At 41.3% G+C, this 26,359-nt stretch overlaps 1 protein-coding gene across 23 annotated transcripts in view; it reads right to left on the bottom strand.

Moving 5' to 3' along the window:
- Window positions 1-26,359, bottom strand: part of ANKS1B (ankyrin repeat and sterile alpha motif domain containing 1B) — a 787,939-nt gene that overhangs the window by 31,978 nt on the left and 729,602 nt on the right. For 10 of the 23 annotated variants that reach the window (XM_006084103.3, XM_023749887.1, XM_006084104.3 and 7 more), the window contains 2 exons: window positions 9,944-10,072; window positions 7,790-7,861 (listed from right to left, as the gene is read on the bottom strand). In XM_006084103.3, coding sequence (XP_006084165.1) covers window positions 7,790-7,861; window positions 9,944-10,072 — 201 coding nt within the window. Of the gene's footprint in view, window positions 1-7,789; window positions 7,862-9,943; window positions 10,073-16,497; window positions 16,573-26,359 lie in introns of all 23 variants that reach the window. The other 13 variants (XM_014451545.2, XM_023749892.1, XM_023749906.1 and 10 more) reach the window with 2 other exon arrangements.

Raw genomic sequence — 26,359 nt, 5'->3', positions numbered from 1 at the left:
CTGTCTATCAGCAGCCTCACTGGGTGCCCAGTGGACCAAGGCCGTGGTGCCCGGTCTCTCCAGTGCCTTTGAATCCCGTGGAGGGCTCGGTAAATAACAGACTATGGACTGAATAGTGGTCTCATCAAAATTCCTGTTGAATTCTAACACCCAATGTGATCGTCCTGGGAGGTAGGGCCTTTGGGAGGTGATGAGACATGCGGGTGGGCCCTCATGATTCCCTGTGCTTATGAAAGAGACCCCAAGGAGCTCCCCTGCTGCTCCTGCCATTTGAGGATGCAGTGAAAAGACGGCTCTCTAGGAAGCAGGAAGAGAGCTCTCACCAGACATTGATCTGCCAGCTCCCTGACCCTGGACTTCCCAGCCTCCAGAGCTGTGGGAAGTAAATTTCTCCCTGTGTATGGTATTTTTGTTACAGCAGCCCGAACGGACAGACAGTAAGTCTGAGGTAAGGCCTAAGATTCTTCCCTTCCCTTCCCTTCCCTTCCCTTCCCTTCCTTCCTCCTTCCCTTCCCTTCCTTCCTTCCTTCCTTCCTTTCCCTCCCTCCCTCCCTCCCTCCCCTCCCTCCCTCCCTCCCTCCTTTCTTTCTTTTCTTTTCTTTCTCTTTCTTTCTTTCTTTCTTTCTTTCTTTCTTTCTTTCTTTCTTTCTTTCTTTCTTTCTTTCTCTTTCTTTCTTCTTTCTTTCTTTCTTTCTTTCTTTCTTTCTTTCTTTCTTTCTTTCTTTCTTTCTTTCTTTCTTTCTTTCTTTCTTTCTTTCTTTCTTTCTTTATCTGTCTATTTATCTATCCTATATAATAGAAGGCTAATATATAAATCATCCCCTCGGGAGTTTGACTGACCAAGAGTTTGGCTGCTTGCTATGACGTGTGCTGACCACCAGGGGTGGTGCAGAAGGAAGGAAGGCCCCAGCTGGCAGCCGGGGGAAGGAAGGCCCCGATCGGCTCTGATAGCTGGCCAGGCCTAGGGACTCTACCTGTGCATGAATTTTGTGCACCGGGCCTCTAGTCTATTTATAAAAAAACAATGCACGAAATTTGTGCAAGGGGCTTGGCCCCTACAGCCACAGTGGCTGCCTCTGCCTTGGCCCCTGCTGCGGCAGCTTCGTCCGGTAGCTCGTCCAGTCTAATTAGTATATTATGCTTTTATTATTATAGATGGTATTTTTTGTTGTTGATATTCACCTAAGAATATTTTTCCATTGAATTTTAGAGTGGTAGAGAGGGGGAGAGATATAAATATTGATGTGAGAGAGACACATCAATTGGCTGCCTCCTACATGTGCCCTGACCGGGGCTGTGTTCTCCCAGCCTTTGTATCAGGGTTCCTATGGCCTGAAACCGAGGTATGTCCCTTGACCAGAATAAAACCCAAAACCCGTCAGTCCACAAGCTGACACTCTACCCACTGAGCAAAACTAGTTAGGGCTAAAAATATGTTTTTATTGATTTCAGAGAAGGAGAGATGAAAACATTGATTGGTTGTGCCCTGCAAGGCCCCTGTTGGGGATCAAACCATCAACCCGGGCATGTGCCCTGACCAGGAATCCAACCCTGACATGGAATGGAACCAGCAACCTCCTGGTGCATGGGACAACTCTCAAACAAATGAGCCACCCTGGCCGAGCAGATCCTGTATTTCTAACACGTTTCCAGATGCTGTTAGTCTGGAGACCACACTTTGAGAACTTCTGCTCTAAAAATGCAGTTGATGAGTTTGATGGGAAGTCACTGTCAGAACCGCTCTCTGCTGCTGTGCAGGTAAACTGCGTCCTACATTAAGTCAGCGAGAAGTTAATTTACCAAAACACACTATTCTCCACTTGACAAGTGATTTCCAAAAACCCTTAGTTAGCACTCAACTGCAGCTCTCGGTCTTCAGAGCAATTAAGAGTTATTGAATTCTTCCACGATCTCTCAAGGGCTGTGAAAGTATAAAATGTTCTTCATAAAGACAGACTGTAGAGTTACGTCTAGAATAGATGTCGGTCAGACAGAGCCCATAAGCCCAGGGGTCATGCTGAAGACGTGCAGTTTTCTCATGAAAGTTCCCCCGCTCTCCCTCCAAGATATTAAGTGTTTGCCCCTGAGACATGTGACAAGCGAACGTCAACACGTTTCCAGGTCCTGCTTCTGGGGGACTGAACTGGGACAAGCTTTTTGGAAGGCAACTGGGCAATTCTTACCCAGTCTCAGGATGTGTATACCCTCTGACCTAGCTATTCTACATTTAGTGGCTTATTCTAAGGAAATAATCAGACCAGTTTTGAAAGAGTTAGGTATGGGGACATTACCCACAGTATTGGCTACAATTTGAAAAAATTGGAAATGACCTAACGAGAAGAACTGGTTAAATAAGTTTGAAGACTGTCTCCGAGCACCAATTGAGCTGGAAAACCCAACCAGTAACATAAAAGGCATCACTAAACAACTATGTTCAGATTAAAATAAATATCTCAATGTTTTTAGATTTTAATTTTACGTGTAAATGTCTCCAAAGTTGTCATGGTAAAAGAAAGAAGCAGCCAATTGTACAATTAAGGAGCAAAATATATAATTCATAGAAACCATTCTTCTTAAAAGTGTGCCTCAATATCAAGGCATAGCCAATCTCTTCGGCTTTTAAAGAAAACTCTAAAAGGGAAGGCAAAGATTGCAATTTTACTTAAAAAATTATCAGGTGTTAATGCAAGTTCCTATTGACTCTTCTTCGCAAGACACAGTTCAGAAGATAATTTTAAGAGGAGCATTATTTAGAGTTTGAATCTAGGAGAAAAATAATCTTAAGATGAAAACCTGCATACACATGTTTATAGCAGTACTATTCATAATTGCCAAAACCTGGATGCCACTGAGATGGCCTTCAATAAGTTATTGGTTAAACAAACTGTGGTATGTCCATACAATGAATACTATTCAGTGATAAAGTAAAAATGAGCTATCAAGTCACAAAAGACATGGAGGAACCTTAAAAGCATATTGTTAAGTGAAAGTAGCCAGTATAATTTCAACTATGAGATTCTGGAAAAGGCAAAACTAAAGAGACAGTACAAAGGTCAGTGGTTAGGGGGGCAGGGGAGAAAAGAGATGAATAGCAGGAGCATAGGGGATTTGTAGGGAGTGAAATTCTCTGTATGATATTATGATGTTGGATATATGACATTATGCATGTATGAAATACCCACACACTGTATAACACAAAGAGTGAACTCAAATGTAAACCACAGACTTTAGTTAATAATAACATATCAATATTCGTTCATAATTGTGACAAATGCACCACACCAATGCAAGACGTCAGTAATGAGGGCAACTGCGAGGAGGAGGGGTAGAATGAGTGTATATATGATAACTCTCTGTGCTTTATGCTCAAATTTTCTTAATTAACCTAAAACTGCTATAAAAAATAAAGCCTATTAAAAAAAATCTCAAGATGGTCCGAAGAGGAAAAAGACTGGATAACCTGAATGAACACAGAAGTGATTCCATATTATAGAATGAAGTGAATTACTACTATCTTACACATGTTAGTGTACTACAGCATAGTTTTAATTGAAATAATAGGTGTATAATAAAACACCAGGAAGATTAGTGTAGAATTAACTTTATTTTAGAATTGGAAGGGACCCTAAGGATGAATAAAAAGGTTTAGATAAACTTAGAAATTAACCAACTGTGACTATCAAACATTCCAAATTACTCTGAGAAAACTGTTTTGTTTCTGCTGGGGCAAAGTGAATGTGTTAAAGTGAGTGCTGTGGAAAAAACATGTTCCAGTCTCTATGGATGCAATAAAAACTCTCTTGCAATTTTTATTTATGTTAACACATTAGAATATAGCCCAACTTACTACATATGTCTGTACCTAAATGGTTTAGCCAGTGCTAATCTTATAGGTTCTTTGAGGGTTTCTAAAGTGATTTCTTTTTTAAAAAATATGTTTTTATTGATTTCAGAGAAAGAGGAAGGGGGGAGATGGAGAGGGAGAGGGAGAGGGAGAGAGAGAAGGAGAGGGAGAGGGCGAGAAACATTGACCGCTCGCCTCCCATATGCACCTTGATGGGGTTTGAACCCACCATCTGGGTACGTGCCCTGTCTGGGAATCGAACAAGTGACCTTTCAGTGCAGAGGAAGATGCTCAACCAACTGAGCCACAGTGACCAGGGAAAGCGATTTCTTTATCAATAAAAATGATCCCTATCTTTTCAAATATTTTAAAACTCAGGGCAAGAAGCGTTGTACTGGCTCATTAGAGAGCTGGTACAGTCTGGGGTTCGGAGTGTGCGTGGTGGAGTTAGGCTGCCTAGGTTCAAGTCCTGGTTCTACCACTTGTTGGCTGAATAACCCTGGGTAATGTACTTAACTTTCCTTGGCCTTTGTTTCCCCATATGTGAAGTGGGGACAATAGCAATACTTACCTCATGGTGAATTAATGCACATAATCATTTGTGTAGGGCCTGGCATACAGACCTCAAGTGTTAACTGTTATTAGTCCTTATAAACTGATTTTAGGAGACCACACTTGTATGTCATTTTTGGGATCATCTATGACAATCCATCAGGCCGTGGCAACATGAAGATACCTCTATGGTAATACTTCTGCTACTTTGGGGTAATTAAATGGTAACATGGTAGACTCCTCCACTAGGTCCAGTGAGAGCAGGAGCCAAATCTTAGTTATGTTTATCAAACTGCATATAATGAAACATTTCTCAGAACAAGGACCCACAGTGATTTACTTCTTCCGGGGACAGAAATTTCAATTTCAACTACAATGCATACTGCTGAATTGAAAACTTCTTTTTTTTCTTCAATTTAGAGAGTAAGCCAGGTAAAGTTTGAATTTACAATACTCTGGTCTAAAGATCTTACTGTACATCATCTGTGTCCTAAAGTATTTCCCTTGGGGAGACTGATTATCCTGGGACTTTGAGCTGAACGGCCAGAAAACAGAGAAAACAGCAACTTGAGGTTCAACCTGAAAATTAACTGCACGGTGAGATCCACACCGTTTTTAGTTGGCGAGAGTTCTAATTCACAACCTAGCAGTCCCTGATAGTATCAAATCCACGCTTCTGATTTTGAAAGGCTCTGGTGAATCCAGTGAGTGCAACTTTAGCTCCCGTATCAAAGGCTGATACTTATTCAATCAAGATGGGGAAATAAGGGTTTGAGATATTCTAAGAAGCAATAAAGCTCCCATTTTCATGTAAACCACTCAAAATAACCACCTAGAGCAGCAAACCAGAAGAACGCCATAAAGAAGAATGGCCTGTAAATCGGCAGCCTTTTCAGTTTCATTTTAAGCAACAGACAAGTATTTAACAGAATTATTCTCCACTGAGACTATTAAAATGGCTTTGCCATTGCTTAGCGGAATGAAATTTCAGACCCACTTAATTTCAAGAAATTGACTGAAATTCAAATCACAGATCGGGTGTGTGTTAAATGGTGCTATGAGCTCTACCCACTATTTATGCTGATGATAGCATTGAAGTAGCTGGACTCAGATAATTGAGTTAAGAGTATGAAATCAGAAATGCCAAGTTAATTTCTTAGGTATGTTCACGAAGAGCGCTAACATCATTACAGGGCTTGCTGATTGAAAAACATTCCCATTTTCTTTTTGTGCCCTGGTGACATCATTTTGATGATATATATTTAGAATACAGGTTTTCCAGAATTATAAAACCAGGAGGAACCCTGAAGGGCTTCTCGTCCAATGTTCTCATGTTCTCAGTAAGAAAATGAGGCCCAGCAGAAGTTGGAGAACATAATAAATGCTTGGGCTCTGGGGTCAGATGGATCTGAGTCCCAGTTCCAGATGGGCAAATTCTTCACTGTGTGACCTGGGGTCAGTTATTTAACTCTATAAACCAAGCATGTCAAACTCACAGCCTGCGGGCCGCATTTGGCCCACAATGAATATTTTTGTGGCCCAGCCAATATAACGGCATGTAAGAAATGTTTTAATAAAAATTTCGTAACTTAACTTTTACAATATCCTGGATACATAATTATTAATAACAAACTACAATGTTCGCTAATGACTGATTACTATAATCGTGTTGCATTCATTTCCCTTACACGCCTTACGCGTAGGCGCACCATTTCTCTCCACTAATACTAGCAGCGAATATTTTAGCAGGCAACTGCCACGTCATTAGTCTTGGACTGACTTGTTTGGTGTGCGCAACAGGAAATATTTTGCTTTCGGGGAACAAGAAAAATAGGTTTATTTGTGTTATACTTATTAATGTGTGCAGTTATTCAGTGTCTGCTAAGTTAATGTTCAAGAAAAAAAAATTAATTTTTATTAAAATGTTCTATTATTTTATGTTAATGATTACTCATTTATTTCAGCCCTTTGTATTCAGCATGTCTCTATCAAAATAAAACTTCGTTTCTATGAAAATTGAAGCTTTTGTTTTTTTTGTGGCCCACATAAACTTAAACCTTGTTTATTTGGCCCGTGTGAGCCTTTGAGTTTGTCATGCATGCTCTAAGCCTCAGTTTCTCCACCTGTATAATGCGGATAATAGTCGTACTATCTTATAGGGGTGTGATAAAGATGAAATAAGATGAACATGCACAGGACTCAGCACAGAGATGGGCACATTGTAACTACTCAGTAAATGTTAGCAGTTATGATAATGACTAAAAAGTGACTCTTGAGCCAGCTCAGCAGCAACCAAACTAGACTTAGAGTTCCTAGAACATACCAGAGCTTTTTTCATAAACACAGTCCCTGTAATAAAGGCTCACTGACGCTGACAATTTACATACAACTTCTGCATCAAGTAGAAAGAAAACTGTTTCAGGCTATCTGCTACTGAATTGGTCAAAATAGATCAGCGATCACATGCTGAGATCTCAATTTCATGAAGACTCACTCACATTTAGCTTTCCATGAACAATGGGTATTACATATTTACTTTCATATCTGTTTTTAGTTCAATTATATGCTTTTAAGTAACTCCCACCAAAAGCTGCTCATATAAAATAAATGACAAGGTATCTGGCCGAAAATAAAAGTTAGGGTTCACCCAGTAATGATGTTAAATCTGACTCCGGTTAGTTGCTACGTGGAATAAGTCCAATATTCTTAATTTGTACTGTCAGTCAGCTATTGCTCTAACCCCTATCCATCTGCTATGGAGGAAGCAAGACTAAGGGACTCTCGGAAGAAAGAGCTTGCGTGGTTCTGCAGTGTGAGAGTTGGATTGGCTGGTACAGACTCCAAGGAATCCTGCAGCCACCAATCACAGACGTCTGGAATGGCCAGTTCTGTCAACATTCACTGTGATTATATGACTCAATGCAGAGTTGAATGTGTTTCTTATACTTAAAAAGAATAATTAAGAAGCCTCATAAAGAATATTAGCTTTATAGAACATGTTCCCAGTACTTCTGAGTCTGATAAATTTTAGTTAATTGGCAGCCTTTTCAGAAAATCAGTACGTAGACTGTCAAGTGGGTGCTGAAAACATTTTTCTTGTAATAAACTAAAGATCATTTTTTTTCTCCTAATCTGGACAATGATCCATGTATATACAATTTGTTTTCGATCTTTAAGTGTAAATGTCATACACATAAATATATCAAAAAGACATCATCTCAAACTATAACAAGTATAAACATGAACAAGGCCCGAACACCTTCTCATGCAACACCAGTGTGACTCAGCAGACCAACAGATGAAGAAAGCAGTAATGTGAAAAGTGGCAATTTGCATCCATACCCAGTATTTAGTATTTCAGTGATTAGAAATAAAATTGTTTGGCAAACTTACCCGCATTTTTGCACAAGCATCTTGGGTTGATTCTGTCCCCCTGAGCTCTTTAATCAGCATAGAACCTAAATACTAAAACACACACACAAAAATCCAATGACTTATAAGTACAAATATGAGCAGCGATTTAAAAACACAGTGTGAAAGTACCATTGGCTAGCTTTCCTGGCTGTGAGTTGGTACACAACTTTTAAGAAGGAACAGTAACTAATCCTAACGAATCAAGACTTCTGTAGAGAGGACACAGCGGAGTTAACTACAGTTCCGAAAGCTGTAAACTGCTCTTCATAATAAAACTGCAGCATTCTCTAAAGACACCATCTTTCACATCATATTTAACTGCAAAATGGGGGCATCTAAAAATGTTTTCCCTGTGTTTTTTTGAAGCAGCAATGTCTGCAAAAATAAATCATGCTGCCGTCTCTGTAATTACAGGGTTGTATGAGACAGCTGAGGAGCTGAGCCACAGGCACCCCACTTGGGCTTAGTCGGCTGCTTAGGTAATTAATGTTAGGCTGTTCCAAGGCAGAGATGCCTATTTTGGACCCTTTCCTTCACAGCTGTGTGGCCTCTGATGGTTGACCCACCTGAGAAGGGGATGGGAGCCTGTGGGGAGGGACAATGTCACCTCGGTTGTTCAACCACGCAGGGGGCCCTGGTGCAGATGAACAGTGGAGGGCTGAATGGGGTACCAGAAGGCTGGGAAGCTCTCTTCCTGGAATCACCAACCACTTAGATCTTAGGTGATGGGATCCCATACTGCCTTAGTACAAAACACCACCACACCCCAGGTTCTAGCCGGAGCAAACACGTCTATGTTAGCAAAATGTTTATTTCACCTTGCTATCAAGGAACTCCTCAACTATTTTTTTGTTGTTGTTGTTAATCCTCACCTGAGGATATTTTTCCATTGATATTTAGAGAGTGGAAGGGAGGGGGAGAGACACAGAGAGAGAAGCATTGATATGAGAGAGATACATCGATTGGTTGCCACCCGCATATGCCCCAACCAGGGACAGGGATGGAGCCTGCAACCAAAGAACATGCCCTTGACCGGGATCGAACCCGGGACCCTTCAGTCTGCAAGCCAATGTTCTATTCACTGAGCCAAACCAGCTAGGGCACTCCTCAACTTTTTGAAGCTTCAGTAGGGTTCTTTCCATCTGTCATTTTTCCTTCTCTAATTTCCTTCAGAAAAAAAAAAAGAGCTCTAGGTGTGTTTCATTTTAAGTGAATTAAGGTAATTATTTTCCTGACATGACTGAGGAGACCCTGGCACTCTCTAAAAACAGGATTGGCAACCAGTCCTGCAGCCAGGGAAGTCCCGACGAGCAGAGGATGGGCAGGGGCATAGCGTGGTCAAAGGCTCTGAGAAGGCATGTTCAGAAAGTCTCCAGGATTTGGAGGAAGAAGGGGGCATTTCACTCCTACAGATTTTGGGAAATGACTACTGAAATAAATCCCATGTTTCAAGATAAGCAAGCAGTAAAAGAGGTGCAGATAACACCAAGTGGAAAAAAAAAAAAAGCCTAAACTGCTCGAGAAAACCAGAACGCCCACATCTTAATTAAGGAAAAAAGGATCTTGGTGAAATCCTTATCTTTTAAGGTATCAGGAAAGTTTGTCCTAATTGAAACACTTGCGAGGCAGTTTCAATGCGCTGCTGAGGGTTCAGCTATGTTTCCTGCTGTAGTCATGACAACCACCTGCCCCCAAACCTATGGTATCTTTTGATCAATTACCCGTTCAGATTACTCACAATTCTCAGCTAAGCTTGATTCCCTCTCCTATTAAAAAAATCCTTAGTAATATAATCCTATTGATAACAATGAGGAGAGGTTGGAATTTTTATAAGGCGGTAGACCCAATGTTTTGAGACCACTGGTGAATGGAGATGTCTATATGTGCTATATTGATACTCATTTCCATTTTAAGGTTTCAGTGTACAACATTTTATTTAAAATATACAATTATGTAAGAAGGGAAAACAGATCTTAAGCTTCTACGATTAAAAGGGTTATAAAGCTCTATGTATTTGGGGAGATCATTTTAGGAAGATGGGCATTTTGGTATATTTTCAATATAAAATAAAGAAGCCAGAAATATACCCACTACCCCTACTCAGACCCAAATACTGAATTCAAGGTAACTTACAAAAGCTTTGTAATCACACGACTGGAAGATGAGCTTTTCTGGGTGGTGCTGCCAATACTGAACTGGAGTTGAGGCCGTAGCTTCATTTGGAGGGCGCAAGGTAATGGAAGGTTCTCCCCAGTCTCCTGTCTGAAAATCACATTTATTCCAGAGGTAATATGAGCAGTCGGCAAAGTTCATTCCCTGTGGCTAGCCCGAGTTCATCATATACACAGGTGCTGCACATGTGCAAATAAATTTGCGTGTGTTATATGTATATAAACACTTCCACTGTTTATTATGGTTTTATATGTATTAGCATATTTCCCAAAGCTGAGCTAATTTTTGAGGTGTGAAAGAACTTGAGTTATTCTATTGTTAGAATGACACTGTAAGCTAAATAATTTAAAATTAAAGGTCTTTAAGATATTCATAAGTGGCTTACTAATTCATACTTTTCTGTTACAGGGGAAAGAATGCCTAATCTTTGAAAGAGTTTTCCGTTTTTAAACCTGTTTGAAATTTTTAGTTTGAATTGCTTTTATGTGCAGAATACTCAGTTCCATAAATATCAGTTCCCAAATATGACAGGTACCATGTCCTTTGAATAATTTTATCTCTGGAGAAAAGGCTGTATGTGACACTAAACAACATTTTAGAAGAAAGACTTACTAATGGATGACAACTCGTTTCTCTCCTGACGTCATTTGCATTGATATAATGCCACTGTGATTGTTGTGGGCATTACGATGCCATGTTTGGTCATATGTGCATATGCATGTAATTGAGGATCCTGGCTCACAAATACAAGCATATATGCATATGCTGGGCTATCATATAACACATATGCCCACTAGGGCAGACCCATCATTTGATGTATCGTTTTCCACGAGGTTAGCCTCAGCCTGTTTTATTGCTTTGGCATACCTCGGAGATACTGCAGGTTCGATCCCAGACCACTGCAATCAGGTGAGTATTACAATAAAGACAGTCGCAATATTTATTTTTTATTTTAGTCATAATCTTTTTGCCTTTCATTTGAAAAAAAAATACAGCATCCATGAAGCTCAATGAAGCGAAACGCAATAAAACCCAGTCTGCTTGAATACGGTTTAGTGTGAGATCTATAAAGTCAAAGGCCTGTGTTGGCAGGTCTTTTCTGGGCTCTAGTCTGATTTAGATATTACACATGGGAGATTTCTTACTCTTTCCCCTGGCCAAAATTCTGATTTTTCAAAATTCTTTCTTCTCAAATAGACATAATTAAAACTAGACAGTAGGCAGATTTCCAAAGCCACTCTTTCCTAACCTGGATTTGACTGGTCTTATAGAATTATGAGAAATTACCTTTCTTAGGAGATGAAAAAATATAAAAAGGTCTCATGAGCTCCCAAACCAAGCAAAACTTTGGCTAGGGACCACATTCCGTAGATGTACTAGCATATGGGTTGACACTGTAGGATTCCTTAAGTAGGATTTTCAAGGAGTCTAGTAACAATGCAACGTTTTCGATGTAGGTGTTTTGGAGGAGAAAGTCCATAGCTTTCATTAAATTCTCTGAAAGAATATAGAGATTCCCAAAGACTAATAACCACAATTCTCCAGGATGTGTGTTTTGGGGAAGAGGACCAGCATTCCAATTTTTTCCTGTGCACTTTGGACTTCCATTAAGTGGCCTATAAGGTGGCTGCCAATGCTGGAGCATGTTAGGCACAGGCTTTGCCTTCTGGAAGTTTCTAATTGGCTTTGGGAAACCAGAAGAAAATTCTAGAGTCCCTTGGGAATGCACAGACCTTTGCATAGAGGGAGAGAACCTGATGCTTTTCTCTTTAAGATGTGTCACCCCAGTCCCAGAAAGAGCACACTCAGTATCATGCTCTTTCCCGGGCTTCTCACTGGAGCGTGTGACCAGTCAGAACCCCTCTCACTCCTCTCTCATGTTCTAATCTGAGCTACTCTGTGAGTTCATTTTCTTCCAGTTGCTGGTTTACATGCAGATGGTGTGGTTCTTCAATCCTCCCATCTGTGGATACTGTTAGGACTTTACCTGGGATATCTATTTTAGCGTTTTTGTCTGTTTTATGATCCATCCCTGATTCATTCTTGAGTTTTTTTCTTTATAGCTATATGAATGTTTATTACGTAAGAACCATAACTGACTGCAATTAAGTTTAGCATTAAGTTTTCCCCTGACTTCCTATTTTGATCGTTTCATTTCCTTCTTTCTCAAACATCTGGCTCTTTATTATTTCTCCAGTCTTCATTGCAACTGGCTGTGATTTGGTCTAAAAAAATCCAGTATAAAATTAAAAAATGTAGGCTATGTAGATTTCAATGTTATTTTGAGGCTGAGTGTAACAACGTCTATGTGACAATCTCTCTCTGGAAACATGCAGCGATGTGTACTTAATTAAAAGCTCTCCCAACACCTATAGCAGTTCATCCTCTAATCTCCCCCATTAACTTTCCCCCGTCTCCCTCCCCCTCCCCATAGAGCAACAACAACATAGCAACAGGTGTCGTACATTTAAGTCACAGGTAACACTGTTAACGGAACAACAGAAGTTTGCACACAACTCCGTGGAATGGTACAAAAGGAGCTGGTTGGCATCAAAAGATCCTTCGATCCAGCATCTGCTGAAGTGACAGCTCAAACCAAGCATCAGATCTTCACGTTAGCCCTGTCACCGTCTAGCTGAGGAACCTTGGCCGAGCTCAGCAGGCAGTTTCACAACAGCCTACACAGACAGGGCAGGAGCTGGGGGCACGATGGGTTGCAGGAGGAGGGGTGGGTGGGGCGAAGCTGGAGTTATGGGGACGTTTCAGGTGTTAGTATGTTAAGCATGCAAATCATATGCAAACTCATTCTCTAATTGTTTCATTAACTCAGGCACTTTTATAATTGAACTTCAATGTGAGTTCCATACACTTAAAGCAGAACTACAGCCAAATGCTAATCCAAATATTTACATCATCCAGCATAAACTGTAGCAGCCATTTTGGGAATAACGGGCCCCAGCACGTACCACCTCCATCTGGAAATCACCCCGATCTCTTATGAGATAACCACTTGAAGAAATTAGTGGCACATCCATTTAACTTTGTTTGGCAACAGCATCATCTGCTCTCTTAGGATTTCACTTTGTCCAGAAATCACAAACCACCTGCTTTGAATCCAGAGTGATCAGACGGGACCTCCCCCTCGTGGTTGGGGGAGGTAATTATAGGGAAGAGAAATATAATCCTTCCTTTACTTTCTTTCTGGCCTTGAAACATTGCTCGAGTCCAAATATTTTTAAATTCTCTACGTGGCTGAATCTACCTTTCTGGAAATAGAAATTGAGTTTTGTTATACTTAGTGCTATTTCCAGAAATTGATTTTCAAACTGAGGGAAAAGTGTTCTTAATATTGAATTGGTAAGAAAATAAATTTCTTTTCTTCCTGGATATTCATCAACTTGTTTGTTTTAAACCTTAGAGCTAAGAATATTTAGAAGACTCAGCTCAGGTGTTGCGTTTTCCCTCTGGAATTAATTTAACAGGAACGGATGGACTTGGCATCACACTGTGGTGAAGGGCACATGTGGCCTTAGCCCTGGGGTGGGATTCAGCTTCCCCTGGTTGATTGACTGTAGGAACAAAAGAGTTCAGAGAACAAGGGTGCTTTAGGTCTCAGCCCTCCTGGGGGCTGAATTACAGCAGGAATGAGCTAGGAGGAGCTGGGCAGGGTACTGACTATCTGGGGTTTGGCATTATATGTAAAATGAATTCAAACTATTAGCTTCTGTTAAATAGTGCATTGGTACCTAGATAATACCTGTATTTTTTCAGGTAAGTTGAAAGAACTAATAATCTTTCAGTTAAAAATGTTCACTAAATATGAAATAAAAATCAAACAGACCTAAAAGGTCTTTGGCCTCAAATAATGATTTATAATAAAACTTTATCCTTAATGAAAAGTAGATCTAAACATGGGTCCAATGAAGCAATAATGTTTAACTAAAATAAAAAAATGAAGTAGGAAATGTCTGGGGTAAATTCCGTCGTATTTTAAACTACCACTGACTGGCAGTACTCTTTAAAAAGCTTAAGTAATTACATAAGAATAATGGAAATAATTCAAGCCACTCTTCCTAAATGTGTTCAGGCTACCTCTTTAGAGCTTAAAATACCTAGAGAAAACTTTTCTTTTAGGCCCTTGTATTGAATGATCTTAATATTTCAATAATTGGGCAATGGCTTAAAACATCATTTCCTTGGCATGTGTGTATTTATTTATTTCCTTTAGGATATATCAATTATACAGAGGAAAATGTACTTTATTAACTATCCCTTCAAACTCAAAGAAAAATTAGCCTTCGAAAGAAAAAAGTATAATTTGCCCAGCCGATATGACTCAATGGTTGAGCGTTGACCTGTGAACCACTGGGTCACGTTTCCATTCCGTCAGGGCACATGCCTGGGTGGTGGGCTCGGTCCCCAGTAAGAAAAAACAGAATTTGAGATTAGAATTTTAAATGGAGAACTGATTCTGTGTAACAGGTATTTGCCAACTGCCAACTAGAAATCCACAGTTGGGCTGAATCTGAAGGATCATAATTGGGTCATGTCTGTACGATGTCATTAAATTAAGTGTCTCAGACCACCAGCTGAAAAACATAAAACTAGGAGCTGAATTTAGTTATAACACAGGAAAGTAATTCACAGAAGTCTACAGATAGGTTTTTATTGCATGGCAGAGTCTAAAGCAGCTTTTAAACTTTGTATTATTTCAAAAGGTGGCAAAGCTGCATGGTTTTAGTACAAATGTACCAGATGCCTAAGGCAGACGTTGAAATATTTTATCGTATAGTTTTCTCCCCTAAAAAAGGAAACTGAAGATAATACATATTCTATATGCTCTGAGAATACAAAGGGGGAAGCATTATTTGTATTCTTATTTTCTTCTTGAGAAAATTCATTTACTTCTTAAGGATGCCAGTAAGTAAAAGCCGTGGCTATGACTTAGCTTTCTAACACGACAGGAAGGCATGGTATCATCCAAGCCCTCTCTTATTTTTTTTTTAAATTTATATTTTTAAATTAGAATTTAATTGGCTTTTTAAAAACTGAGGCTTTTAAATCTCTCCTACTAGGAACTGCTCCCACCTACCTGTTTGTAAATTTAGATCCGAATATTAACAAACATTATTTCCTACTTCTTCAAAAACACTTAATGGAAAACTAAAATGATTTTAAAGGACAACTGCTATTTTAAGGTTTCACTTTCAATAATTCTGACAAATGTCAGAGACGGGCTCCCCCCAACATCAGACATAGATTTCTGTGATTACCTTTAATTTCTGTTACCTCTAAGGCTTTGCAGAATGCTACATATAGCTCTCTGCTTATAAATATGTATACGGCTACTTGAATGTGAATGTAAGAAAAAGCCTCCTTCAAACATTCACACACACACAAAAGCAGGATGCTGTTGTAATTCCTTAAAAAAAAAAGAATAAAGAATGCTAGTTTGGTCCAATGCAGTTGGTTATAATGAGTTTGTTCCTTTTGATGATACAGAGCAGAGATGGCCACTTCTGAACACGAAAGCACGTTTTAGCATTTGCAGGTTCAGGAGGAACTGCTGGACCTCAGAGCACCAGCACCAGGCAACATCTAGACCCCCCTGGTCCCCAAGAGCCAGAAGTCCCATGCACAGGAGGAGGGGTGCGCTGGCGTGGCACCCCGAGAAGAGGCCCCTCGCATGCCGCCCCACGAGCTCTGCTTTGTGATTCTCAACCAAATGTCACAGCCTCTCAGACGGTAGGCTAGTCAATGGGAATAATTTAACAGGATGTGAAAACAGGGCTGTAGTTTAAACAACAAAATGGAAAAAAACCCAAACATTAAAATGTTTCCTTTCCAAACACAAATGAATTTTGGTGAAATGTGAGCATCTGAATACTATTCAGCAGCTCAGAGTAAAATGGGTCATGATTCCACATTCCAGAGATCAATTCAGTGCTGTCAGATGCAAAAGGCTGAGAACCACTTTGAGCTGTAACAGTGCCTCCCCTGGCTCGCCTCCTCCCACATTTGCATAAAACGGATACGGAATATCATGCAACTCACACACCAATATTTCTCACTAGTAAAGCGCATGAACCTTGGAGAACTGTTAGACACAGTGGGCTGACGAGCCCATGGACACGGGGAAGTACAAAATGGGGAAGAAAAACACCGATATATATATATATATATACACATGTGTATATATATACCTATTTACCCTTTTCCTTCTTCCTGTAAAAGCAAGTTACACAGACACCTGATATGAAAGCCAAAACTCACATGAGACAGATTTTAACTGTAGACTTCAAAACCAAGTATGTTTCTCATTTTAGACAATGTTTGCACGTCAACTGGTCACAAGGCACAGTGAATGAAGTATCATAGACAAAAATCTCAGGAGTCACTAGACATCACGCATTTTCTGCATCGCCAGGACACAGTCCCTGCGGCCACTGACAACACTTTGCGACACATCACACAGCGCAAGTTCAGGACAAGAATATAACCGTTTGGAACCTTACATTATGGACCTGATGGATGGCTGAGAAAGGGAATCCAGCGTTCTGATTCGTCCATATCTCACAGACAGACGACTGCTGATATAAACAGAAAACTATCTCATCTTGTCAATATTTAAAACACGGCAGCTACCGAGGTAGCATCAAGGAAGGGAGAGAGGAAAATAATAAAAAGCAAAGAATCACATTTCTTAAAAAAAAAAAAAAGAAAGAAAGAAAAAAGCTCAAAAAATGCCCAAGGTTTAATCATTGACGTCTAAGCCGTTCTTTTGCTTAAAAACATTTTGGGTTGGCTAGGAAAAAAAAAAAAAAAAAAAAGAGAGCATTTAGGTGTTAGCTTTAGATCAAGGGAAATGGCCAAGCATGCTGGGAAAAGCCAGCTGCGGTTTACTTTTGCTGAAGAGAGCGGAAATAGTTTCCCTCTTCACATCATTTCAGAGGATCAATAGTTTCAAGAAGGATGGGAGAAAACCTTTAACACACGCCAAACATCTTTATTTTCTTATCTTCAAATGACCACGAGCAAACAACGCAGTAAAATGACTTTTGTGATTTAGTCATTGCTCCTCCATTCGATAAACCTAGGCGATATTTTTCCCTCTGGAGTTCTCAAGGGCAAATCTCTGTGGTTAACAAGGGCAGAAGTGTCAGCCCGCCGCCCGGCCCTGGGAGTGTGCGGTGGCAGAGGTGGCGGGAAGGAGGCTGGGGGTGGGGAAGCACAGTTCTGTAATTCAAGCAGAAACTTTGGGAACAGCATTTGAATGAATCAGCTCCGTAATTCGCTCTCCCCACCATCCCACTGCCAATCTAATAACTAGCAATTATTAGGAGGCCATGAGGTCTGCTTAGGACCAAACTGACCAACAGCCCCTCGCAGGAGTTAGAGTAGAAACCACCAAATAGAGTGACTAGGCGCCTGGCTGACCTTTGCAGTTCTTTTCCTGAAAAGGAGTGAATTCCATCACTAAAAGACACCCTGAAATGGAATCTCAGAGCAGCAGAGCTGCTGAATAACCTTATTATAAAGATCATAAAGATCAAAGCACTGATCTTTCTAGGACCCAGCACTGTGGACACCCTGAGAATTCATGAGTAGATGTGCAGAGATCAGGGCAGGAAGGAGATAAAAACGTACCCGCGATATGGTTCAGAAACCCAGTAAAGAACAACATCACCGGCCAAGGGCTCAAGGGAAAGAAAGCTTCTTCCGGCTAAATGCTTCCCCCATCCCAACCCTCCCAGAAATGCTCACCAGAAATTTAACATCTTTTACTCCAGCTACATCTGCACATACGTACATCTTCGCTTTCCATCCCTTCTGGCTTGCTGGGGACAGAGTGTCGGGTAACTGGCATTCTATTAAGCAAGAAAGAACCCCAGGGTCTAACCAAAAGGCACCTCCAACCACCTTCCACTTACACCAGCTCTGCTCTCCTCAGCTCCCTCTCTCAACTTCATGTCATTTTTCCCACAGGGCATCTTCCTCTTCCTACTGTTCAAAAATGAAATCCCTAGCAGTTTAAGTCTTGGGCCCATTATCCCCCCAGCCTGGTCTCCAATAGCCGCCATCTGATTTAAATATATTCACTCCTTGCCTCCGTGGGATTAGCATCCTAACAGGGACAGACTCCCTCCCAGGATCGCCATGACCCTTCTGCACTCTCACCCCCAGGCCTGAGCTAATCCTTTCCTGTAAATCACATCGCCCACCATGTTCACAGACGTGCTGGAAGGGGCCCAGGGACGCCTGTCACCTGCAGATGAAGACACTAACATTCCCAGAGGTAAAGTGGCCTGCTCAGGTCACATGGGAGTGTCATGCACGTCAGCCTGATGGGATAGGGAGCAAGGCCTGGGACCGACTTCACCGGAAGGCAGAGGGACCCTGGTTACACGGAACTTGTTTTGCTGATCCTGAAACAAATATAACAGGGTGTCCCCCAAAATGTATACACACTTTAACAGCTGACAGCTCAATTTCGAAAATGAACTGTAGTTTAATAAAGACTGCCTTTATAATTATTCAAAGTGTGTATATACATTTCTGGGGGACATCCTATATATACATGGGACCCGTTCATGGAACAGTCTCAACTCTCTCAATTCCTCTGGGGTTCAAACACCTGAATGTTTTATTGTTTTCTACTCATTGCTCCCACATGGGCCATGCCCAGTCCCTCCTTCCAGATGGGCAACAGGCCAACTGACATTTCGGGAACAGTGCATGACTTCCTGGTCCCTTTGAGTCTTGAAGAATCCATTTTGAATAAAACTCCAATGTCCTATCTGATTCAAACGCTGTTCTCCCTCACCACAGGCCAGTCTTGGGGGTTTACCAAACCTGGGGGTCATGGTCAACCTTGGCTGCCCCCAGCCCCAGACCCTGCCTCCTTCCTGTGCTCAGTTGGGGAGGAGGGTACAGAAGGGCTTGGGGCTTTCTGATCTGGCGGAGGCTGGGTGTCTCTGTGGTTGTCACTGGTTGTCAGGGGAACCCTAACTTGGCCTCTGATGCCCTCTTGAAGGCACAGCCCTGCGGGTTGTACTGTATCCACATGAGTTCCTGGAGGGCTCTTCAGGGGAGGGTGCACTCCCCACTGCACAGTTCCAGACGTGCAAGCTCTGGCTCCAGCTTGGCTTCCTCCACTCAGCCCTCTGCGAACACATGCACACACCTTGGGTGGGATGCTGGGAGAGGGCGTAAGCACACCCGGTCCCATCACGTGGACACGTTTTCATGCAGGGCAGGCTGCTCGGCGACCACTCCCCTCTCTGCCAGGACATCTCTCTCCAATTCTTTATTTTTCAGCTCAGGTTGGTGCTACATGATCTGCTTGCCAGAAGTCCAACTGTGGGAAGAGATGTGCTCCTCTTCTTGTAGGCTCCCCAACTCTGGTAAGTATCCTCATGGGGCCCTCTCACAGGCTTGGAGAGCATGGGGACATGTTCTCTCTCCTCTCCCAGGAAGGCAGGAAAGCCTCATCTCTTGCCACAGTGGCTCAGACCATTCTCTGCCCTTCCCAGCACTGATCTTCTGCTCCATGACTGATAGCTGAGGGCAGGCTCACCACCCCTTGGTAAGCCCCAAACAGGTTGCATCTTTCTCTTTAGAATGTGCAGTATTTACAAGAAAATTCCCACTTAGCATCTGGTTACCTGAATATATCTCCAACAGTCCCTAAAAGTTACCAGCGTTAAGGAGGAAAAAGAGGGTCTCACGCCATAGTTATATATTTTTAAATTAATATAAATTTTTTTTCTCAAGGAAGAAAACCCCCCACCTCTAGTCATATACACTGAAGAGACAGAGTTCATATGTGGCTTACATATCTTTTAAAGTAACAATGACTATTTTCCACTTACAAGCTATGTTTTAAACTTAGAAAAAGTAAAACCTTCCTCATTTCTAATAATTATGTGACTCAGTGCAAATGGTAAGATGTTATATTTTAAAAAGAGTTTATAATAGAGGCAGTTAATTATATTTTAGTTATGAAGGTTGTTTTGTAAAAAGCTGATACATTTCAGATATCACAGGAATTCTGTTGGCAGGAAAGGCTTCATCAGGCTCACAGAGCAGTAACTTAAGGTGGACCAGCTGTGACTTTATCACATGAAATGGCTCTTCTAGCACTGAGTGCTGGAATAAATGGTTTAAATACAGAAGTTTCTGCTGTGGAATTTCATTATATTTATGAAGATGGTATTTCAGGGTATACCATGTATTAAAGCACCGAGTTTTGAAGTTTTGAGAAAGAAAATATAAGTAATAAAATTTCACCCGAGGCTCCAATTCCTAGAATGGTAGTGATTTAAATCTGAGTTTTAATTAAGCCTTAGAATGTCTTCATCTGTAAAGATGAATAATAACAGTACTTGACCTACATATCTCACTAGTTTGTTGTGCAGCTCATGGCAAGCTTCATGAGAAAGATACCTTTTCCACAATTTCTAGGACCTAAATTCCTAGGACGTTTGCTTGGGACACAGAAGGCTCTCAAGCATGTGGACCGAAGAATGAAATCAGAGGATGTGTTCAAAGATGTTCTGGTTGGTGGTAAAGCACTACAGGAACATTCATTCATGTTATTCATTCTCATTTGTAGTTGGTCCTGGTGGTTGTTGGCACTTGTGCCTTTCAACTAGTCACTGCAGACACATTTCTGGTAAAATGCACCAGAAACCAACCCTGCAGACTTCTTGTTAGAAATGTTCTCATTTTTCCTGGTAAGAGCTGAAAAAGTGTGGCCAACTTGGTTGACGAGAGTAGGAACATTTGTAATTAGCATGCCTGCATGTTATAGGGCTACTTGGAAACAATTCTATAAAAGGATATTAAACAGCCCTTTGCAATTTCATTTGCTTATTAATTTTCTCCCAATCCCTTTTCCACATATATTGGAAAGGCGAATGTAGTTTATCTGAACCCGAATCATCATGATATCCAAATAAATGGGGGTTAAGTAAAAATAAAGTAGCCTTATAACTGAGATACAATTAATACTTTAATGTTTACTTCTTTGATGATGAAGTCAACAGAAATTTGCAGGTGCCTAATTTTATCTTTAGTTCAGACCTGCCTCCTGACTCTGGAAACATTTTCTTAAAATACAACATACATCTTGCTCTTGCTACCATCTGTCTCTCAGGTTATCATGAATTCAGTTCAGAAAATACAACATATTTGCCTTGAAATCTAAGAATAAAGTGAAAGCATTTTACTTATCTCCAAGGTTTTCCTCCTAAAGGTGGCCTTCTTTTCTGCTCACTGGTAGCAATCAGGTAGTTTATAAAAGCTATCTCTCCTTCATTATCCATTTTTTCCCCTTTATTGGAACATTCTCAAAAAGTGCTGTAACATCTTCCACTCCAAGTAAACAGACTTCTTCCCTTGACCCAACATCCTCCTTGAGATCCTGCTCAATTTCTGCTCTTCTTTAAGAAGCACCCCCCCAAGGTATCCACACAGTCTCCACTTTCCCCTTTCCTATTGCACCCGAGCCCACTCTACTGAAACTGCTCTTCGCAGCACCTGTCACTCTGCCAAATCCACCTGTTCATTTGCCCTGACCCATCTGACACTGTTCATCACTCCTTCCATTTCTCAGCCTCCTTTGCTGGTTCCCAGGATTTGATCGTCCTCTGAACCCATCAGTCCTGTTTCCCTCTCTGGCTCTATGAGGTGGTCTCGTCCAGTCCCAATTCTCAAACTTGTATCTCCAGCCCAGACCTCTCTCCTGAACTCCAGACTCAGATATCCAGTTGCCTTCTTGATCGCTCTACTTTGACGATGAATAGGCATCTTAACCTTAAATTAAATGCTTGGAGCCAAGCTCCTGATTATCTTACTCCGCTTTAAGCTTTCTTAGTAAATGCCAACCCCCTTCTTCCAGTTGTAAATATCCTTCTTCCAGTTGTAAATATCCTTCTACTCCCATTTTGCACTCAACCTAGCAGGAACTCCCATCCTCCCATCACCTACCTTTTCTTAATTGGATTATTTCATTAGCCTCCAAACTGGTCTCTCTACTTTCATCCTTGCCCCCTTAGTCCTTATTCTCAACACAATAGCCAGAATGATCCATCCAGGTCATACCACTTTGCTCCATTTAACTCAGAAGAAAACTCAGAATCCTAACAATGGTCTGCAAGGATCTCCATCCTCTGGCACCATCCCCGCCTCCCCTCTCCTCCCTCCTCCCTACTACTCTTCCCCTTGATCACTTGGTTCTGAACAGAGGCTTCTTGCTTCAAAGCCTCTGCATGTGTTTTCCCCTCTGCCGGAAATGTCCTTCCTTCACAGACTGCAGGACCAGCCCTCACTGCCTTCAATGCCCCTTTCTCAGAGAAGCCTTCCCTGAGCACCCAGCATTTTATATCCAAATCGAGTCTACGCTGACCTCACTGTAAAGGGATTTCTCTTTCAAGCAGAAATTGAAAATCTGAAAAAACTTCAGAGCACAAGCACCTGTCTCCCTGGCACCTGGACATTCATTTAAAGGCTTGGGTTGCAAAGCGAGTAGGCATCCACCTGGCTTTTAGTGGATGACTGTGGGATGGAAATTGCTATGGACACCACCCTTTTTCTATTGTCAGGACTAGGAGTAAACTGGGATTCAGAGGCCGACGGTGGGTCTTGGAATGGAGCAAGCTAACGATACTTCCATCACCTCAACAACTCCAATTAGGCTCTGAAGACCTTCCGGGAGTCGGCTGATGCTGCATAGCTAGTTTAATAAAGAAACCTGTATGAATAGAGCCCGCTGGTCAGATTCTATCAGAGAGGAATTTTTTGCTTTGTTCTAGCCCTGAAAAAAAATGGACTTTTCCTGTTTCTTCTCTTTTTTGGTCTTAATTCTTTCACAGTACGGGGTGTTCAGAAATTTACCAGAAAGAATCCAACAAGAAATAGAAAAGGCTCCGAGCAAAAGCCAAAGGAAAATAATAAAGTCGATTCCTTCTCTTGGATGACAGCGCTTCTATAAAAAAACAAACTTGAAGAGCGAACAAAATAGCTTCAAAGGCAAAAGAAAAAAGGGCACCCCAACCAAGGAGGCCTCCGCCCACAGCCAACAGCCAGAAGCCAGCAGCCAGCAGACTCCGTGGCTCCTGGAGCTGGGACTAAAACGAAATGAGCTCTGTCAGAGGACAGAGTCGAACAAATCCAGTTCAAACACCTCGGGTGCATCTTTGCTTCCGCAGGAACAGCCTCGTGGCCTCGGCCTCTTGTTCCAGGGGCACTACGTGAACCTGGTCAGGAAACCAGAAAACTGCAACCTCTTGTCTCTCCCCAGTTACCCGCAGGCCAGCATCTTATCATCTCTTTTGTTGCAGGTACAGGAATCATCCTCCTCTCCTCTCAGGTGAGTTGTGCGATATGTACAAGGCCCTGAACCAACTGTATTATGTGATTCTTCTCAACTACACTGTGAACGACTCAAGTTCAGGGTTTCTTATCAGTGACTTTTTAATTAATTAATTAACTAATTAAATATTTTTTATTGTGATAATAAAAAATTTTAAAAATCTTTCAAGTACAGCTGACATTCAATATTACATTAGTTTCAGGTGTACAGCATAGTGTTAGACATTTATATAACTTACGAAGTGATTCCCCCAACAAGTCTAGTACCCACCTGGCACCATACCCCACTGACCCTTTTAATCAAAGGATTCAGATGAACTATTTTATTTGCAGGGAATGCCGGACTCAAGAAAATGCTGTTTCCTGTCATTTCTCCATCTTTCTGAAGAGTAGTCCTTGCAAACCTTTGTGATCGTGACCTTCCCCATGTCTACAGGGAAATTCTTGGACAGATCGGTAATCACCTGTTGGATGTGAAAGCCAGGCCAACAGTCGTTTCTCCATATGTGACCCACTATTGCTGGTGTCGGCCATAATCAATCTAGCAAAAGTGGGAGGAAGTAATACTAGCAACCACCACGTTTGGTCCCATCATAAGTACACTGGCATCATATATATATTCTGCTATTACCTGTAGCCTGCCCAAGTTTAGAGTTGCCCTCCCTCCCGTTCTTCCTTCCAACTCTGATTCTGGAACTGGTAGCACATAAACTAAGCCCTTAGCTGCCAAAGAAGGAGAACTATAGGCTATGTGATTCCTGTTATTCATTTGTAGAGATAATATATAACTTGCATTCCTAATATGACAGTTGTGAACCTAAATTACAGAATTATTTATGAAAAAATAGAGCAGAGAAAGAAAAATGGAACACTAACTCCAGATTCTGCTGGGCAGCTCCCCAGGTTCTCTGGGTGTTTCTGGGAATGTGCGTCAATTGGGATCACGCTATTTATTGCAATATGGGCTATTTTACTTGTTCTGCCTCAAAGTTTGGATGCCATCACATACATTTTTCAGGACCACTAAAAAGCAGAAATATTAATAACTCACTCAGAAAAGCAGTGATCAGCTTTTTATCAAAACATGAATTGCTGCAAAGAAACTCGATTTTGCGAAGTAATGCTGTTCTTTGCCTGTAACATCCCTTTCAAATATACATTATGTTCCTTTCTTGCAAGCTGAGGCTGTCATTTTCTTTATTTAAACCCATTTATTAACTGTAGGCTCAACACCGCTTCCTGCCTCTGGTAAGAAGAGAAGTATTGGACAAAGCAATTCATTCAATGACTAGAGGTCCAATGCACGAAATTCATGCAAGGGGCTCGGCCCTTGCAGCCTAGGCTGGCCCTCACAGCCCTGGCTTCATCCGGAAGGTCGTTCGGCTGTTCAGTCTAATTAGCATGTTAGCCCTTTATTATATAGGATGTTTATCAAGATCCCCTTATTTCCTCATTTTATCCTTGTGGAAAACATTTTTAAAAAGGTCTAGCTGAACTATTAACTTGAATGATGCCAACCTAAGAGGTCTCTGGTAGACGTTACAGTTTTCCCCCTCAGTTCTGTCCATTTAGCACTGAAATCGATAAATTGTAGGGTCACTTGAAAGATGTGCTTTTTTGAGGTAAGCTTTTAAAATGAGCACATTACATAGTCAGGAAGGATTACTGATACACAGAGTATTGGCCAAGTTTTAAAAAGCCATTGGTAGAAGGGTTATTAGGTAAACTTGAAAAAAATATTTTAACTGGAAAGTAATAATGTTAATGCAAAATCCTGCGTTAAGGTTAAACACACACACACACACACACACACACACACACACACACACACCACTGTTGAGGGCTGAGAAGGGAGCTATGACTCATGGCCATTAACAAAGGCTGGAAAACTTCCAAACTGGGGAATCAGGATGCTGTGTAGCCCACATCCCACTTATCAGAATGATATTGGCAAGGAGCTAACTATGGTTAATATAGTGAGGGGAGGACAGCAAGTTGTCTTCAGTCTAGAGAACTGTTCTCAGCAAGAAGGAGCAGGTTTCTTCATTGTTTCAGAAGACAGCATTAACTACACAAGAATTCTAGGAAGGCTTATTTCAATTTAATATAGGATGAAAGTCCTACCAATTAGAACTTTTCCAATGGTGGAGCTGCCTCACAAAGTGGGGGGCACCTTTCCAGGGACAAGTTTAAGCAGAAGCTTGTGGCCGTCTGTTAAGGATGCATTAGAGAGGGTGATGCATCATGAGGCAGGACTAGAGGCATTTTCTGGCCCCTTCCCACACAACAATCCCGCTTTCCTTTAACAGAAGAATCTTCTGGGTATTAATACACAAACACCCGTGTGATGCTGCTTTCAAACCTCATTAACATAGAGACCCACACAGAAAGGGGGTCACCTCATTTCACAGCTGTTGACATGAAGCAATTGTTTGCTGTCCCTGATTTGGAAAGGATGAAAAATGGGATGTCCAGAGTGAAGGATTGTCTTCAAATACAATGTTTATCCAATGCTCCCCTAGAGGTTTAATTCTCTACTAACCTCACATTTACATCAGGGATTAGATCTTATTAACAGAATTTGTTGAAGGACTCAAAACATGGCACTGGAGCCCTCTGGGGTTCTAGAGTTTCTAGAGGGTGTCATGGACCAGTTTGTAGAGACAACTCGGGTGTTCATCACATAGTGGTTAAGGCCTGGGTGTGAATCCTGGCTCTGCTCATGACCTGTGTGGCCTGGAATGAGCAACATAAACTCTGTTTCCCAGTTTCCTCATTATAAAGTTGTATTAATCAGTGCGGGCTCTGACAATGATGACAATGAACTACCAGATCAAGCTAGGTAGGTGACACAATGTAGTTCTAGGTAGTTTATTTCTTTAAAAAAATTCGAGACCATCCCAATTTATGTCCAGTCTGCTGTCCTAGAAACATGTGTTGGTTTTTTTGGTGTCTATAACCTTGTGTAAAGTAATCTGATCAACAAGTATTTATGGAGTTCTT

This window comes from Myotis lucifugus, unplaced genomic scaffold (assembly GCF_000147115.1).
Source record: "Myotis lucifugus unplaced genomic scaffold, Myoluc2.0 scaffold_10, whole genome shotgun sequence".
In the NCBI taxonomy this organism is placed as follows: domain Eukaryota; kingdom Metazoa; phylum Chordata; class Mammalia; order Chiroptera; family Vespertilionidae; genus Myotis; species Myotis lucifugus.
The sequence above is the reverse complement of the archived record's forward strand: the minus strand, read 5'-3'. Positions and strand labels throughout refer to the sequence as shown.